The following is a 17,571-nucleotide window of genomic DNA, read 5'->3' as shown; positions in this document are numbered from 1 at the left end:
GTTCTGCTACATTAACACACACTTGGTCACATGAGAGCCAGGAGACAGGAGACCCTCAGCCACGCACACATGCACATGCACACATGTGGCCACATACACACGCACACACGCGCATAAGACGTGCCAGAGATGATCAGAATTACACATTCAGATCAGTTTTAATGTAATTTATTTAAGGCTATACCCTCCCTCCATCATTCTCTCCTCCCTCCTCCTCCACTCCCCTCTCCTTCCCTACTCTAATCGCTCTGTTGTGGTGTTAGTTCGAGCTCAGTGGTGGTTTCTCCTCCCTCACAGGAAACTCTCTCTCTCTTTAACTCTCTTTCTTTCTCTCTCTCTCCCTCTTGCTCTCTCTTCCTTTACACTATATAAGTGTTGTGTTTGGATTGTGTGTCAGACAGAGTCAAGGAATACTAGAGTGTAGGACAGATGAAAAGGGGCACAATTCCTGTGCCCCACCCCCTGCCCCCACCCCCCTCTCCCCGGGATTGGCTGATGTGATGGTCACCGTACAGGATCTACAGGTGAGAGATCTCTCTGATTCGTCAGATTCTGACATTGCTCTCACACAAACCACATAATATAAAAGGAACAAAATAGCTTTTACTAAACAGCTTTCAAACTAATGGCACAACAACAGTGTGAATAGGAGTTTTTTTTTTTAAGTTATGTTTTTGTGCCTGTCAAGGGGCTGTGCCCGACCAATAGCTCTTATCTATAGGACTGGACACAAACAAGCTGAACAATGCTGGAGACAATTTGTGTCTATAATGTTGGGTTTCCTTCGCTCTTGAGAAACACTCATTACCCAGTAATAGGTATTTTTTAAAGTTATGTTTTTGTGCCAGTCAAGGTGCTGTGTCTGACCTGGAATGTTCACCCGTAGGCTGCGTTTAGACAAGCAGCCCAAATTTCGTATATATTTTTTCACTATTTGTTCTTTTGACCAATCAGATCAGAATCTGAAAAATAAAAGATATTATGTGATTGGTCAATTACTGAAAAAAAGATCAGAATTGGACTGGCTGTCTACCCCATCTTTTCATGTTTGCCATCTTTGTTTATGTTCACACTTAATGATGGGAAATGATGTAAAATATATCACTAGCCACTTTAAACAATGCTACCTAATATAATGTTTACATACCCTACATTATTCATCTCATATGTATACGTATATACTGTATTCTATCATCTACTGCATCTTTATGTAATACATGTATCACTACCCACTTTAACTATGCCACTTTGTTTACGTACTCATCTCATATGTATATACTGTACTCGATACCATCTACTGTATCTTGCCTATGCCGCTCTGTACCATCACTCATTCATATATCTTTATGTACATATTCTTTATCCCCTTACACTTGTGTGTATAAGACAGTAGTTTTGGAATTGTTAGTTAGATTACTTGTTGGTTATTACTGCATTGTCGGAACTAGAAGCACAAGCATTCCGCTACACTCGCATTAACATCTGCTAACCATGTGACAAATAAAATGTGATTTGATTTGATTTGATTTGATTTAATGAGGAACATAAAAGAGACATTTCAAAGTTTAGCGGTGGGAGCGAGGCTGGCGAGACAAGCGGAATTAAATTACATTACAACCCCTATAAAACATAAATTTTGTTTAGGGTTGCCTATTTTTTTATCTTCTCTTCACATAATTAAAACCGAACAGTAAGAATGCCTCCTATAGAGATGAGAATAAGAGGCCTTTGGGTGGAGAATTAGATACCTGAATACCGGAGGGGATTTTGGCTCATGGATAAAGCGCTTCTCTGGCTCTGGGATAATAGTGACGAGGGATGAGTTATGCCCCCACACAAGCAGAGAGATGAGCCAGACACACTGCAGGACTGACAGATTGTGTTGACAATGTTTGGGCTGCTTCCTGTAGGTTCACCGCAGGGTATAGGTTCTGGCACAACCTGAGGTGTTGCATTATACTGTATGTCTTTCTCTCTTCCTCTACCCTCTCTTTCTATTTGCTTTCATTTTCTTTCTTTCTTTCTCTCTCTCTCAATGTATTGATAAAATCCCTTTTTACATCAGCAGATGTCACTTTTACAGAAACACAGCCTAAAACCCCAAACAGCAAGCAATGCAAATGTAGAAGCACGTGGCTAGGAAAACCTCTCTATAAAGGCAGGAACCTAGGAAGAAACCTAGAGAGGAACAAGGCTCTGAGTGGTGACCAGTCCTCTTCTGCCTGTGCCCAGTGGAGATTATAAGAGTACATTGCCATTAAGGCCAGATCGATGACCAGCAGGGTCAAATAACAGTGGTTATAGAGGGTGCAGATCAGTACCTCAGGTGTAAATGTCAGTTGACTTTTCATAGTCGAGCATTAAGAGGTTGAGACAGTAGGTGCGGCAGAGAGAGAGGGAGAGGGAGGGTCGAAACAGCTGGTCCGGGATAAGTTAGCGCGTCCGGTAAACAGGTCCGGGTTCCAAAGTCGAGGCAGAACAGCAGAAACTGGATCAGCAGCATGACCAGGTGGACTGGGGACAGGGACAGCCAGAAGTCATCAGGCCAGGTAGTCCTGAGCAATGGTCCTAGGGCTCAGGTCCTCCGAGAGTGGAGAGAGAGAGAGAGAGTGATGGGAGAATAAGTACTTACGATCACAATGGACACCAGATAAACAGGAGAATTACACCAGATGGCACAGAGTGACTCTAGCCCCTCAGTTGTTTTAGCCATCCAGCAAGGAAGGATCCACCTCAAACCAAAACAAAGCAGTACTGTAGACTAGCTCAGCATATCTTAATCCCCCTCTCCCAGTACCCCTGGCAATGTCAGGTTCTGTTAAAACATATTTCGAAATGTACTGTTTTAAAGGCCCATGGCAGTCAACTAAAATCATTTTCATGTGTTTTACATATATTTCCACACTATAATGTTTGAATAATATTCTAAAATTGTGAAAATTATGTTAATTCCCTTTTAGTGTAAGAGCTGTTTGAAAAGACCACCTGAAATTTCTGCCTGTCCTACTTCCGGCGCCGACAGAGATGGCCGCCTCGCTTCGCGTTCCTAGGAAACTATGCAGTTTTTTGTTTTTTTACGTGTTATTTCTTACATTAGTTCCCCAGGTCATCTTAGGTTTCATTACATACAGTCGAGAAGAACTACTGAATATAAGATCAGCGTCAACTCACCATCAGTACGATCAAGAATATGTTTTTCGCGACGCGGATCCTGTGTTCTGCCTTACAAACAGGACAACGGAGTGGATTCCATGCAGCGACCCAAAAAAACGACTCCGAAAAAGAGGGAAACGAGGCGGTCTTCTGGTCAGACTCCGGAGACGGGCACACCGTGCACCACTCCCTAGCATTCTTCTTGCCAATGTCCAGTCTCTTGACAACAAGGTTGATGAAATCCGAGCAAGGGTAGCATTCCAGAGGGACATCAGAGACTGTAACGTTCTATGCTTCACGGAAACATGGCTCACTGGAGTGATGCTATCCGAGGCGGTGCAGCCAACGGGTTTCTCCACGCATCGCGCCGACAGAAACAAACATCTTTCTGGTAAGAAGAGGGGCGGGGGCGTATGCCTTATGACTAACGTGACATGGTGTGATGAAAGAAACATACAGCAACTCAAATCCTTCTGTTCACCTGATTTAGAATTCCTCACAATCAAATGTAGACCCCATTATCTACCAAGAGAATTCTCTTCGATTATAATCACATCCGTATATATTCCCCCCCAAGCAGACACATCGATGGCTCTGAACAAACTTTATTTAACTCTCTGCAAACTGGAAACGATTTATCCGGAGGCTGCATTCATTGTAGCTGGGGATTTTAACAAGGCTAATCTGAAAACAAGACTCCCTAAATTTTATCAGCATATCGATTGCGCAACCAGGGGTGGAAAGACCTTGGATCATTGTTACTCTAACTTCCGCGACGCATATAAGGCCCTGCCCCGCCCCCTTTCGGAAAAGCTGACCACGACTCCATTTTGTTGATCCCTGCCTACAGACAGAAACTAAAACAAGAAGCTCCCACGCTGAGGTCTGTTCAACGCTGGTCTGACCAAGCTGACTCCACACTCCAAGACTGCTTCCATCACGTGGACTGGGAGATGTTTCGTATTGCGTCAAACAACAACATTGACGAATACGCTGATTCGGTGTGCGAGTTCATTAGAACGTGCGTTGAAGATGTCGTTCCCATAGCAACGATTAAAACATTCCCTAACCAGAAACCGTGGATTGATGGCAGCATTCGTGTGAAACTGAAAGCGCGAACCACTGCTTTTAATCAGGGTAAGGTGTCTGGTGACATGACTGAATACAAACAGTGCAGCTATTCCCTCCGCAAGGCTATTAAACAAGCTAAGCGTCAGTACAGAGACAAAGTAGAATCTCAATTCAACGGCTCAGACACAAGAGGCATGTGGCAGGGTCTACAGTCAATCACGGACTACAGGAAGAAATCCAGCCCAGTCACGGACCAGGATGTCTTGCTCCCAGGCAGACTAAAAACTTTTTGCCCGCTTTGAGGACAATACAGTGCCACTGACACGGCCTGCAATGGAAACATGCGGTCTCTCCTTCACTGCAGCCGAGGTGAGTAAGACATTTAAACGTGTTAACCCTCGCAAGGCTGCAGGCCCAGACGGCATCCCCAGCCGCGCCCTCAGAGCATGCGCAGACCAGCTGGCCGGTGTGTTTACGGACATATTCAATCAATCCCTATACCAGTCTGCTGTTCCCACATGCTTCAAGAGGGCCACCATTGTTCCTGTTCCCAAGAAAGCTAAGGTAACTGAGCTAAACGTCTACCGCCCCGTAGCACTCACATCCGTCATCATGAAGTGCTTTGAGAGACTAGTCAAGGACCATATCACCTCCACCCTACCTGACACCCTAGACCCACTCCAATTTGCTTACCGCCCAAATAGGTCCACAGACGATGCAATCTCAACCACACTGCACACTGCCCTAACCCATCTGGACAAGAGGAATACCTATGTGAGAATGCTGTTCATCGACTACAGCACGGCATTCAACACCATAGTACCCTCCAAGCTCGTCATCAAGCTCGAGACCCTGGGTCTCGACCCCGCCCTGTGCAACTGGGTACTGGACTTCCTGACGGGCCGCCCCCAGGTGGTGAGGGTAGGCAACAACATCTCCTCCCCGCTGATCCTCAACACTGGGGCCCCACAAGGGTGCGTTCTGAGCCCTCTTCTGTACTCCCTGTTCACCCACGACTGCGTGGCCACGCACGCCTCCAACTCAATCATCAAGTTTGCGGACGACACAACAGTGGTAGGCTTGATTACCAACAACGACGAGACAGCCTACAGGGAGGAGGTGAGGGCCCTCGGAGTGTGGTGTCAGGAAAACAACCTCACACTCAACGTCAACAAAACTAAGGAGATGATTGTGGACTTCAGGAAACAGCAGAGGGAACACCCCCTATCCACATCGATGGAACAGTAGTGGAGAGGGTAGCAAGTTTTAAGTTCCTCGGCATACACATCACAGACAAACTGAATTGGTCCACTCACACAGACAGCATCGTGAAGAAGGCGCAGCAGCGCCTCTTCAACCTCAGGAGGCTGAAGAAATTTGGCTTGTCACCAAAAGCACTCACAAACTTCTACAGATGCACAATCGAGAGCATCCTGGCGGGCTGTATCACCGCCTGGTACGGCAACTGCTCCGCCCTCAACCGTAAGGCTCTCCAGAGGGTAGTGAGGTCTGCACAACGCATCACCGGGGCAAACTACCTGCCCTCCAGGACACCTACACCACCCGATGTTACAGGAAGGCCATAAAGATCATCAAGGACATCAACCACCCGAGCCACTGCCTGTTCACCCCGCTATCATCCAGAAGGCGAGGTCAGTACAGGTGCATCAAAGCTGGGACCGAGAGACTGAAAAACAGCTTCTATCTCAAGGCCATCAGACTGTTAAACAGCCACCACTAACATTGAGTGGCTGCTGCCAACACACTGACTCAACTCCAGCCACTTTAATAATGGGAATTGATGGGAAATGATGTAAATATATCACTAGCCACTTTAAACAATGCTACCTTATATAATGTTACTTACCCTACATTATTCATCTCATATGCATACGTATATTACTGTACTCTATAAAATCGACTGCATCCTTATGTAATACATGTATCACTAGCCACTTTAACTATGCCACTTTGTTTACATACTCATCTCATATGTATATACTGTACTCGATATCAGCTACTGTATCTTGCCTATGCTGCTCTGTACCATCACTCATTCATATATCCTTATGTACATATTCTTTATCCCCTTACACTGTGTATAAGACAGTAGTTTTGGAATTGTTAGTTAGATTACTTGTTGGTTATTACTGCATTGTCGGAACTAGAAGCACAAGCATTTCGCTACACTCGCATTAACATCTGCTAACCATGTGTATGTGACAAATAAAATTTGATTTGATTTGTTTTGGGGGGATGGAGTTTTGGCCTGCCTGGTGACATCACCAGGTGACAATTTAGTCAATAGACCAATAAGAAAGAGAGTTACAAACCTCTACCAATAACAGCTACTTTTCAGTTTTCTACTCCCCTCTCAGACCACTCCCAGACAGTCCTAGCAAAATTCTTGCTTGGGAAATTGCTCTTTGCTAAGTAAAGAGTCAAAGTAAGGTACTTAATTGCTATCCCAAAATTATTTGATAGTGAGATAAAAACATCTGCATGTTACCTTTAAGGGATATGTAGGGATTTTGACAATTAGGCCCTTTATCTACTTCCCCAGAGTTAGATGAACTTGTGGACACCATTTGTATGTCCAGTATGAAGCATGCTAACACATACCCATAGACTTCCAGACAATGAGCTAATGCTAGTTAGCATTGGCTTGCAAAACTACCTCTAACTTCCTTCATACTGCACAGAGACATAATAATGGTATCCACAAGCTCTGACTGTTCTGACTGAATTTGCCAAAATCAAACTATCCCTTTAAATGAACAATGAAATGGGATAATATTTTCTCACTGTGTCTCCTACAAATCACTTTAAGTTCACATTTGAGTTTACAGTCAGAGTTCTTGGTCCAATAGAAGTTCCAACATCTTTAAACTCTAAGTGGGGTATGCAGGGATGAATTGTAGATGAGCTGTCATTGGCTAGAACAGATACTTAAAAACAGTTCAGTTTTAGAAGTTGTTGATGTTGGTCTGTAGGCTTCCATGTAAACCACAGTCATCAACAAAATCTTATCTTAATTGCTACCAGATAGGTCTGCGGGTTCCGGGCAGGAAGATAAATCATTCAATTTGACAGTCGGCCAAACTTACGCGCTTCTTCCAATATACAACTGTGGTTGCTTGCCTCCTCTTGGAAAAGGCCATTTTATTATGTTATTATACCATATGTACACAAGAACATCTGCAAATGCATTGAATCCTAGCAATATTTCAAAACGGGTTGCACTTAGTCAATGTTAGCGTTATTTTTTGGGGGGGGATAGATCAGCTTTAATCTTGCAGTTAGATTGTGACTTCTATCAATGAAATTGTCTGCATAATTTCCAATCCCCCATATATATTATTTTAAATATATATATATTTTAAATATATTTTCCTTCTATATTATTTTTCCCTTATCTACCACCCCTCCCCTAATTGAAGTAAACTAATGGACAACAATACTTAGGCTTCTACTTCCAGCTCATACATATACAGTTGAAGTCGGAAGTTTACACACACTTAGGTTGGTCATTAAAACTCGTTTTTCAACCACTCCACAACATTCTTGTTAATAAACTATAGTTTTGGCAAGTCGGTTAGGACATCTACTGTGTGCATGACACAAGTAATTTTTCCAACAATTGTTCACAGGACAGATTATTTCACGCATAATTCACTGTATCACAATTCCAGTAGGTCAGAAGTTTACATACACTAAGTTGACTGTGCCTGTAAACAGCTTGGAAAATTCCAGAAAATTATGTCATGGCTTTAGAAGCTTCCGATAGGCTAATTGACATCATTTGAGACCATTGGAGGTGTACCTGTGAATGAATTTCAAGGCCTACCTTCAAACTCAGTGCCTCTTTACTTCACATCATGGGAAAATCAGAAGAAATCAGCCAAGACCTCAGAAAAAAATGGTAGACCTCCACAAGACTGGTTCATCCTTGGGATACATTTCCAAATGCCTGAAAGTACCACGTTCATCTTTACAAACAATAGTACGCAAGTATAAACACCATGAGATCACGCAGCCGTCACACCGTTCAGGAAGGAGATGCGTTCTGTCTCCTAGAGATGAACGTGCCTTGGTGTGAAAAGTGCAAATCAATCCCTGAACAACAACAAAGGACCCTGTGAAGATGCTGGAGGAAACAGGTATAAAAGTATCTATATCCACAGAAAAACAAGTCCTATATCAACATAACCTGAATGGCCGCTCAGCAAGGAAGAAGTCACTGCTTCAAAACCGCCATAAAAAAGCCAGACTACGGTTTGCAACTGCACATGGGGACAAGATCGTACTTTTTGGAGAAATGTCCTCTGGTCTGATGAAACAAAAATATAATTGTTTGGCCATAATGATCATCGTTATGTTTGGAGGAATAATAGGGAGGCTTGCAAGCCAAAGAACAACATCCCATCCGTGAAGCACGGGGTGGCAGCATCATGTTGTGGGGGTGCTTTGCTGCAGAAGGGACTGGTGCACTTCTCAAAATAGATGGCATCATGAGGCGGGAAAATTATGTGGATATATGGAAGCAACATCTCAAGACGTCAGTCAGGAAGTTAAAGCTTGGTCGCAAATGGGTCTTCCAAATGGACAATGACCTCAAGCATATTTCCAAAGTTGTGGAAGAATGGCTTAAGGACAACAAAGTCAAGGTATTGGAGTGGCCATCACAAGGCCCTGACCTCAACCCTATAGACAATTTGAATTGAAAAATCATGTGCTTGCAAGGAGGCCTACAACCCTGACTCAGTTACACCAGCTCTGTCAGGAGGAATGGGCCAAAATTCACCCAACTTCTTGTGGGAAGTTTGTGGAAGGCTACCCGAAACGTTTGACCCAAGTTAAACGATTTAATGGCAATGCTACCAAATACGAATTGACTGTATGTAAACTGCTGACTCACTGGAAATGTGATGAAAGAAATCAAATCTGAAATAAGTTATTCTCTCTACTCTTATTCTGACATTTCACTTTCTTTAAATCAAGTGGTGATCCTAACTGACCTAAGACAGGGATTTGTTTACTAGGATTACATCTCAGGAATTGTGAAAAACGGAGTATAAATGTAGTTGGCTAAGGTGTATGTAAACATCCAACTTCAACTGTATATTCATTTTATGCACAGTATATTTAACTTTAGTTATATTTTGTTTGTCCTCTCCCATCTGTCTCTGAAGACCATCCAGTTTTGATTTCCAGCTGCCATATATTTTCCCACTGTGCTGTGATGTTTCACAAAGGTTCTGAACCTTTCTATTCGCATAGTTTCTACAGATCGTAAATTAAAATTGTCATTTTTTTCACAAGCATTATTGTGAAACACTATATGAAACACTGTATGATAAAATGACCCCTCATCTATAATCCCTAATGTCCTCTCTCTTCCTTTCTCCTTCTCTCTCACTCACTCTGCCTCTCTTTCTCGCTCTCTTTTCCTCATCCACTCTTTCTCTCTCCATCATTCCTCTATATTGTTCACTCTCTCTCAGACCTTTTCACTCTCTGTCCTTCTTCTGTCTGTATCATTCACTATCTTACTCACTCTCTCTCTTCCCTTTTCTCTCTTCAGGATGTTTGACAGCCCTTCCCATTGACCCAAGCTCCAGGATGCTCATGGTGCCCGTCGGAAGTGGCCAACCTCACCACGCCGTGCCTGTGGCCTGCGCCCTCACCTGTTCCTGGCTCCTGCTATTCTTTCATGCCGCCTTCAGCCAGAAGCCTGCCAAACTGCCCCTGGTGGGCCGCAAGCCCTTCATCGCTGCCTGGAACGCACCGCTGGACCTGTGTACTGTCAAGTACAATGTCCACACCAACCTGGAGCACCTCTTCCACATTAGTGGCAGTCCGCGGGCCGTCCACACTGGCCAGAACGTTACCATTTTCTATGCCAACCGGCTGGGCCTCTACCCTTTCTACACGGACCACAGCATCCCTATCAATGGAGGCCTGCCCCAAAACTGCAACATGAATGACCATCTCCTCAAGGCCTACAGGGATATCAACCATTTTATCCCCTCTGAGGACTTTGCCGGTCTGGCGGTCATTGACTGGGAGTACTGGCGCCCACAGTGGAACCGCAACTGGCACAAGAAAGACATTTACCGGCGGAAGTCCCGGGATCTGATCACACAGGCCTATGTTAACGTGACTTCATCACAAATCGAAGAGCTGGCGAGCAAACGCTTTGAGAAGAGTGCCCGGGCATTCATGCAGAAGACTGTCCAGCTAGGGACGTTCCTTCGCCCCAACGGACTCTGGGGCTTCTACCTCTATCCGGACTGCCACAACTACAACCTGTATGAGCACAACTACACAGGGTCCTGCCCTCTGCTGGAGAGCCTGCGTAATGACGAACTGCTCTGGTTGTGGAACAGCAGCACAGCACTGTTTCCCTCAGTGGCTATCAGGAAGAGCCAAACAGACAGTGTCAGCAACCTCCATTTCTCCCAGTTTAGGGTGCTGGAATCTCTGAGGATAGCTGGGCTCACCTCACACGGCTATGATCTGCCCACATTCGTGTACACGCGCCTGGGCTACAGAGACGAGGCAATGGCCTTCCTCACCACGGTAAGACTGCCACACTTAGTAACCCAAAGGTCTAAAATCACATGCTTTTCATCCTACATTATCCCAATGGGACTGGTAATTCACTGATTATTAGTTGATACTACAAAGCTTTGTAATGCTTTACAGACAGCATCAGTTTAGACATAATTTGTTTGACTGGGAATCATTTCTTTTTGGCATTCTTTAACCTGCACTAATTTGTTTCCCCCTCAGTAGTCAACACTATTTAGAGTACTGCATCATCAGTTGTGTGCAGGCAATTCTGCTTTTCCTGAGGAGACATTAGCACCATCTTGTGGTTGCTTAAAAAAGTTGAAAATGTGGTGGAATTATCCTGTCTGTGTGTCTGTATGTGTATTGCAGAAAGACTTGATCCACACCATTGGGGAGAGTGCTGCTCTTGGTGCGGCTGGTTTTGTGATCTGGGGAGACCTCAACCTCACCTCATCCAGAGTGAGTCTGATTCTCCATCTTTACTGTTATCTTATATAATTTGCATTATAGTTAGACCATCCAAGTGTTAGACAAGCTAGAATAGAGAAGAGCCAAAAAGGCTCTGAATGAGCACGAGCTCCAACTACTGGCAATGAACAGCTCTGACAAAGACAAATCATGAATTAAAGCTATGAAAATAATGTGCTTTCTAATTCATTCTGTTTGGACTTAATTTTGCTGTCAACACCTCCAAGGCCTGTGTACATCTGTCATTCAAAATGAGGCTTTCAGAAGAAATGTAATGTATTCCTAAATGTATTCCAAACATTCTTCCCACTAAGCATTTACCAATGGCGATGTCTTTTGGATGTCTTTTTTTGGTGCAGTCTGAACTGGCCTTGTTTTCAGCGTACAAGGATGCAGATTTTTGGTCTCAACTTTATTTTAGCCAAACATAGACATCTATGGTTCAGATTTTGTCAGGTCTGGACCAGCCTTGATTTCTCCGTCCACAGATGTGTGTTCCGTGCCTATATTTGTGCCTATATTTGGCCGAAACAGACGTTTATAATTGGTTCAGATTTGGTCCGGTCCAGATCACCCTGGAATTGGCCCAAACATAGACGTCTATAATTGGTTCAGATTTAATCCGGTCCGGTTTGGACCGCACCGTACAGCACAGTACATTGATGAAAAGTAGAGTACAATACATTACAGTACAGTAGAGCACATTAAGGAACAGTAAAGTATAGAAAAGTAAAGTATAGTGTACTGTTTTGCACCCCACTGTACTCTACGGAATTAAACTATACTGTACTGTAATGAATTATACAAGGGTGGGTCTAATCCAGAATGCTGATTGGTTAAAACCGCATTCCAGCCAGTGTCTATTTCACAAGTTACCACTGGCTGAATCTATGATGTTGAAATGCCTATTTCCTCTGTTCCATCTTCACTAGAAAACAGTTTAAACAAATGCAAATGCAGCTACTTTGCTGTTATTCTGGCTGCACTTTTTGACATGACTGTAAATTAACCGTAGTTGGCTAGCTAGCAGGCAAGGGAAAAGAACGTTGCCAGTCAGTATGGCAATGGAACATTTAGAATGAACGACTGGATCGTGTCTATAGATACAGAACAAAAAGAATGAACGACTGGATCGTGTCTATAGATACAGAACAAAAAGAATGAACGACTGGATCGTGTCTATAGATACAGAACAAAAAGAATGAACGACTGGATCGTGTCTATAGATACAGAACAAAAAGAATGAACGACTGGATCGTGTCTATAGATACAGAACAAAAAGAATGAACGACTGGATCGTGTCTATAGATACAGAACAAAAAGAATGAAACGACTATAGATACAGAACAAAAAGAATCGACTGTCGTGTCCATAGATACAGAACAAAAAGAATGAACGACTGGATCGTGTCTATAGATACAGAACAAAAAGAACGAACGACTGGATCGTGTCTATAGATACAGAACAAAAAGAATGAACGACTGGATCGTGTCTATAGATACAGAACAAAAAGAATGAACGACTAGATCGTGTCTATAGATACAGAACAAAAAGAATGAACGACTGGGTCGTGTCCATAGATACAGAACAAAAATAACGAACGACTGGGTCGCACATCTAGCAACCCTAGATTTGTGTCAGGACTATATCTTGTTGAACACAGACAACAACACAGAGTTACATATGGAATAAACAATAAACAAGTCAATAACACAATAAACAAGTCAATGACACAGTAGAAAAAAGAAAGTCTATATACAGTCTATATACAGTAGAGTACTGTACTCTACTGCATTAAACTCTACTGTACTGTACGCAACTGTACTCTACTGTACTAAACATGTGGGAGGCAGGTAGCCTAGCTTAAAGAGCGTTGGGCCAGTAACCAAAAGGTGGCTGGTTTGAATCCCTGAGCCGACCAGGTGAACCATCTGTCGATGTGCAAGACAATCTGTTGATGAGGAAGGCACGAAACACAAATTGCCCCTGTAATCCGCTCTGTATAAGAGTGTCTGCTAAAATGTAATGTAAATATAAACTGTGCAGTACTGTGATGTTCAAACTTGTGAAACATAGCCTAGACGTCTATGATTCGGTTGGACAGACCACATTTGTACTTGTTTGCTTAATAAATTATTAGTGTGATATAATGCCTCTTAAAATAGGAAAGATAATCAAAATGAAGATTGCAACATTAAATGTATTACATTATTGTAAATGTAAAAACAAACACTTGCAAACGCATGCTGGGTATTATTCTAATGAGCTCCACCCCCAAACATGTACAAATGTGGTCTGTCCAACCGAATCATAGACGTCTAGGCTATATTTCACAAGTCTGAACATCACAGTACTGCACAGTTTATATTTACATTACATTTTAGCAGACACTATTATACAGAGCGGATTACAGGAGCAATTTGTGTTTCGTGCCTTCCTCATCAACAGATTGTCATTGATAATGTATGTGCAGTTGAAATTTGGCCACAAAATCAATGACCAAAAAAGACTTATTTCAATATCTGTAAATGATCTCTTTTCGATGTCTGGAAAATACATATTTTTGACGTCTTTGTATTTTCTCCTTTCATTCAGCACCTCAAATGCACTTGATTGCAACGTCCAGAAAACAAGTATTTTCAGCATCCGGAAAATAAGTATTTTCACCTTTCATTCAGCAGATAAAATACACCGTCAACGTCTGGAAATGAAGTCTAAAATATGTATTTTCAACTTAATTTTACTTACTGGGTTCTCTAGAAGCTTGAGTTGAAGCTTCAAGCATTTTATAAATCTGGGTGTAAGACGTACCAATGCTATAAGGAGGACAATAATTGGTTGAAAATAGCTGAAAACCAACAGAGAATAGTTCTGACAGTATGGGGCAACGCGCTAAAGTACTGTATATAAGGGATTATTGTGGATTGCACAATGCCCTTATCTGTTAGACTGTCTCTTCGTTTTCGCTCTCTCTCTCTCTCTCTCTCTCTCTCTCTCTCTCTCTCTCTCTCTTGTCTCCAGCACAACTGCACAAAGGTGAAGTCCTTCCTGAACCAGCGCCTGGGTCAGTACATCACCAATGTGACACGGGCTGCAGAGGTCTGCAGTGACTTCCTGTGCCAGAGCAACGGCCGCTGTGTCCGCAGGAACCTCCACGCCCCGTACTACCTCCACCTGAGCGGAGACAGCTACCACATCCAGCCCTCAGGAGACGGGGACTTTGTGGTCACTGGCTGGCACTCGCAGCACGAGCTCCAACTACTGGCCGAGAGGTTCCGCTGTCACTGCTATGAGGGACACACCGGGGAGAAGTGTGACAGCCTGAACAAGGTGGTGGAAGAAGAGGAGGAAGAGGAGGGGGGAGAGGGGGAGGAGGAGCAGAGGGAAAGTGCGGCTTCACGAACTGGGAACACCCTTGGCTTGGTGGTGTTGCTCCTCCTATTGAACTTATATCCTTAGTGGGGACTGTTGTATGATGATAGCACTTTAAGTGCCGTGTGTTATTTGTGGTAGGGGAGACAGAGCTTGAAGTCACTTCCATGGGACACTGTTTTCATGCAATGCTGTGTCATTTTTCAACTGGGGTCCTTCACTATAATGGGTAACACTTTACTTGAAGGGTACCACCTTGTCAGCTCAGAGATTGAAACTAACAACCTTTCAGTTACTGGCCCAATGCTCTAACTGCTAGGCTACCTGCCACCCTAAATGCTTAATGTCATCAAACCTACTTTATGGTTTCATTAAGCCTTACTAAATATTAGGATCAACATAAACTGTGGGCTGTTTTTTGCTCCAGTCTCCCCTAATACTGTGCAGTTTCATCTAGCAATAAGCTTGGTATTTCCACAACGCAAAGTTTATTAATTTTTTAACCGTACGCTATCATTGAATGCTAATCAATTTGAACGGATTATCTAATTTGACTACTGGAGGAACAATAAAGTTTTAAAAAGTTCCTTGGCACAGCGCAATTTGAAAAAGCCTATAACAAATTGGTGTATCTCCATGGAAAAGTTTCCGAACCACATCACGTTCGGGCCTTCCCATGGCCTTCCACAGGCAGCACTGTTTAGTAGGCAACAGAGCATTGTGTGACAGAGGCGCTATGGCGGGTGCCAGCTGTTTCCTTCCCACAACTTTTTGCAAACATTGGTGTTCAAGTTGTATTTGAACTGTACATCTCATCGATTCACAGGTGTATGTTCAAATGAACCCAAAACCTTTACGTATCACTCTGACATTAAAGCTCAGGTAGGCAGGGGTTAACACTGTGCAGCAATGGAAGAGACAAGGTATGTAATGTCAACACCTTTTGCCTGTCCTCCTTAGTTAGTAGTTTACTGTAGGAGAGTTACAAGGTATTGTCTTGCAACACCAAAGTGAGTGTTTTCTACCCAGGTTACTCTTGAAATGTGTGGAACTGTAAAATCATTTTGATGTACAATTGTTATGCTAAACTAGACTGTAAAACCATTATGTATATGGACTATATGTTATTTTAATGTAAAGAACAGAAATGTTTCAAATCTTGCCAATTGTATTCATGTTGTTCTTTACCCATGCAGGATGGCACTGTACAAATGTACTCCAGATGTTCTTTCTGTGAAGCACCAAGGGCTAGAGTCATAATTGACTTGGCATCAATATAAGGCATGTCAGCATTTTGATAGCCGCCAACATTTCTTTTTGGATTGCTTTACTCACTTTTTGTTCATGTTTTATGTGTATGAACAAGTGGCTCATATAAGTAGTTCATACAATGTATTTCATTATGTCTACTGACTGTGGTTTCACTGTAGACAAATCCATCTCAATGTGGATGATTTCATCATCTCAGCCATCTCAGCTATAGTAGCCCTGTTGTGCTTTTGCCTAGACTGCACTTAAGATTACAAGATTGTAAACCAAATACACAAGGATTATATGCAACATATGACACGTGTTGCTTGAATGTAGATGAACTGCAAAAAAATAAAAAATCGATAATTTTGGATACATCAATTTGTTTCTACATTCTGCTTCAAAGCTAAGAAACTTAATTAAATGGCATTATATGGAGGCTGATATCAAGAAATAAACATGGATGACTATTTTCCGATTGACAACGTATCAATGAAGATTCTCCATTGAGAACGGTTTTTAATCGGCCCATAGTAGCCCTTTAACAGTCCCTTAAAGTGGCCCTGAAAGTGGCCCTTAAAGTGGCCCTTAAAGTGGCCCTTAAAGTTTGGATTCTATTGCATGTGTATTTGGACACATTCCTTCTCTTACACGCAATGTGTTAGGCTGATAACTGCAGACAAACACTGATATCCTCGGCACACTCCATAGGGCATCTCTGTTTTCCAGAGTGCAGAAACGAGATAGGAGACCAGATATCAGTAAAAGCAGCAGTTTCACAGAAATGTACAGGACCAGCTGTATTGGTTGACAGACACTACCGTTCAAAAGTTTGGGGTTAATTAGAAATGTCCTTGTTTTTGAAAGAAAAGCACATTTTTTGTCCATTAAAATAACATAAAATTGATCAGAAATACAGTGTAGACATTGTTAATGTTGTAAATGAATATTGTAGCTGGAAACAGCTGATTTTTAATGGAATATCTACATAGGTGTACAGAGGCCCATTATCAGCAACCATCACTCCTGTGTTCCAATGGCACATTGTGTTAGCTAATCCAAGTTAGTCATTTTAAAAGGCGAATTGATCATGAGAAAACCCTTTTGCAATTATGTTAGCACAACTGAAAAATGTTGTTCTGATTAAAGAAGCAATACAACTGGCCTTCTTTAGAGTGGGTGAAAATAGCCAGAAACAAATCATTTTCTTCTGAAACTCGTCAGTCTATTCTTGTTCTGAGAAATAAGGGCTACTCCATGCAAGAAATTGCCAAGAAACTGAAGATCTCGTACAGCTCTGTCTACTACTCCCTTCACAGAACAGCGCAAACTGGCTGTAACCAGAATAGAAAGAGGAATGGGAGGCCGCGGTGCACAACTGAGCAAGAGGACAAGTACATTAGTGTCTAGTTTGAGAAACAGACGTCTCACAAGTCCTCAACTGGCAGCTTCGTTAAATAGTACCCGTAAAACACCAGTCTCAACGTCAACAGTGAAGAGGCGACTCCAGGATGCTGGCCTTCTAGGCAGAGTTCCTCTGTCCACTGTGTGTGTTCTTTTGCCCATCTTAACCTTTTATTTTTATTGGCCAGTCTGAGATATGGCTTTTTCTTTGCGACTCTGCCTAGAATTATATGCCCATTATTTGGTATCCTTTTGACCAGGGCTCTCAAACCCTGT

At 42.8% G+C, this 17,571-nt stretch overlaps 1 protein-coding gene across 2 annotated transcripts; it reads left to right on the top strand.

Moving 5' to 3' along the window:
* The first annotated feature begins 373 nt into the window (after positions 1–373).
* LOC112220044 (hyaluronidase-4) lies at positions 374–16,272 on the top strand. Of its 2 annotated transcripts, none has more exons than XM_024381743.2 (4): positions 374–524; positions 9,729–10,806; positions 11,170–11,259; positions 14,290–16,272. In XM_024381743.2, the coding sequence occupies exons 2-4, from the start codon at positions 9,847–9,849 to the stop codon at positions 14,725–14,727; spliced, it is 1,488 nt and encodes a 495-aa protein (XP_024237511.1). In that variant the 5' UTR covers positions 374–524; positions 9,729–9,846; the 3' UTR covers positions 14,728–16,272. The 2 variants fall into 2 exon arrangements, with proteins under 2 accessions (XP_024237511.1, XP_024237419.1); XM_024381651.2 differs by having other exon boundaries at positions 376–524; positions 9,809–10,806.
* The last annotated feature ends 1,299 nt before the right edge of the window (positions 16,273–17,571 follow it).

The sequence above is a fragment of the Oncorhynchus tshawytscha genome, linkage group LG01, assembly GCF_018296145.1.
Source record: "Oncorhynchus tshawytscha isolate Ot180627B linkage group LG01, Otsh_v2.0, whole genome shotgun sequence".
In the NCBI taxonomy this organism is placed as follows: Eukaryota; Metazoa; Chordata; class Actinopteri; order Salmoniformes; family Salmonidae; genus Oncorhynchus; species Oncorhynchus tshawytscha.
The sequence above is the reverse complement of the archived record's forward strand: the minus strand, read 5'-3'. Positions and strand labels throughout refer to the sequence as shown.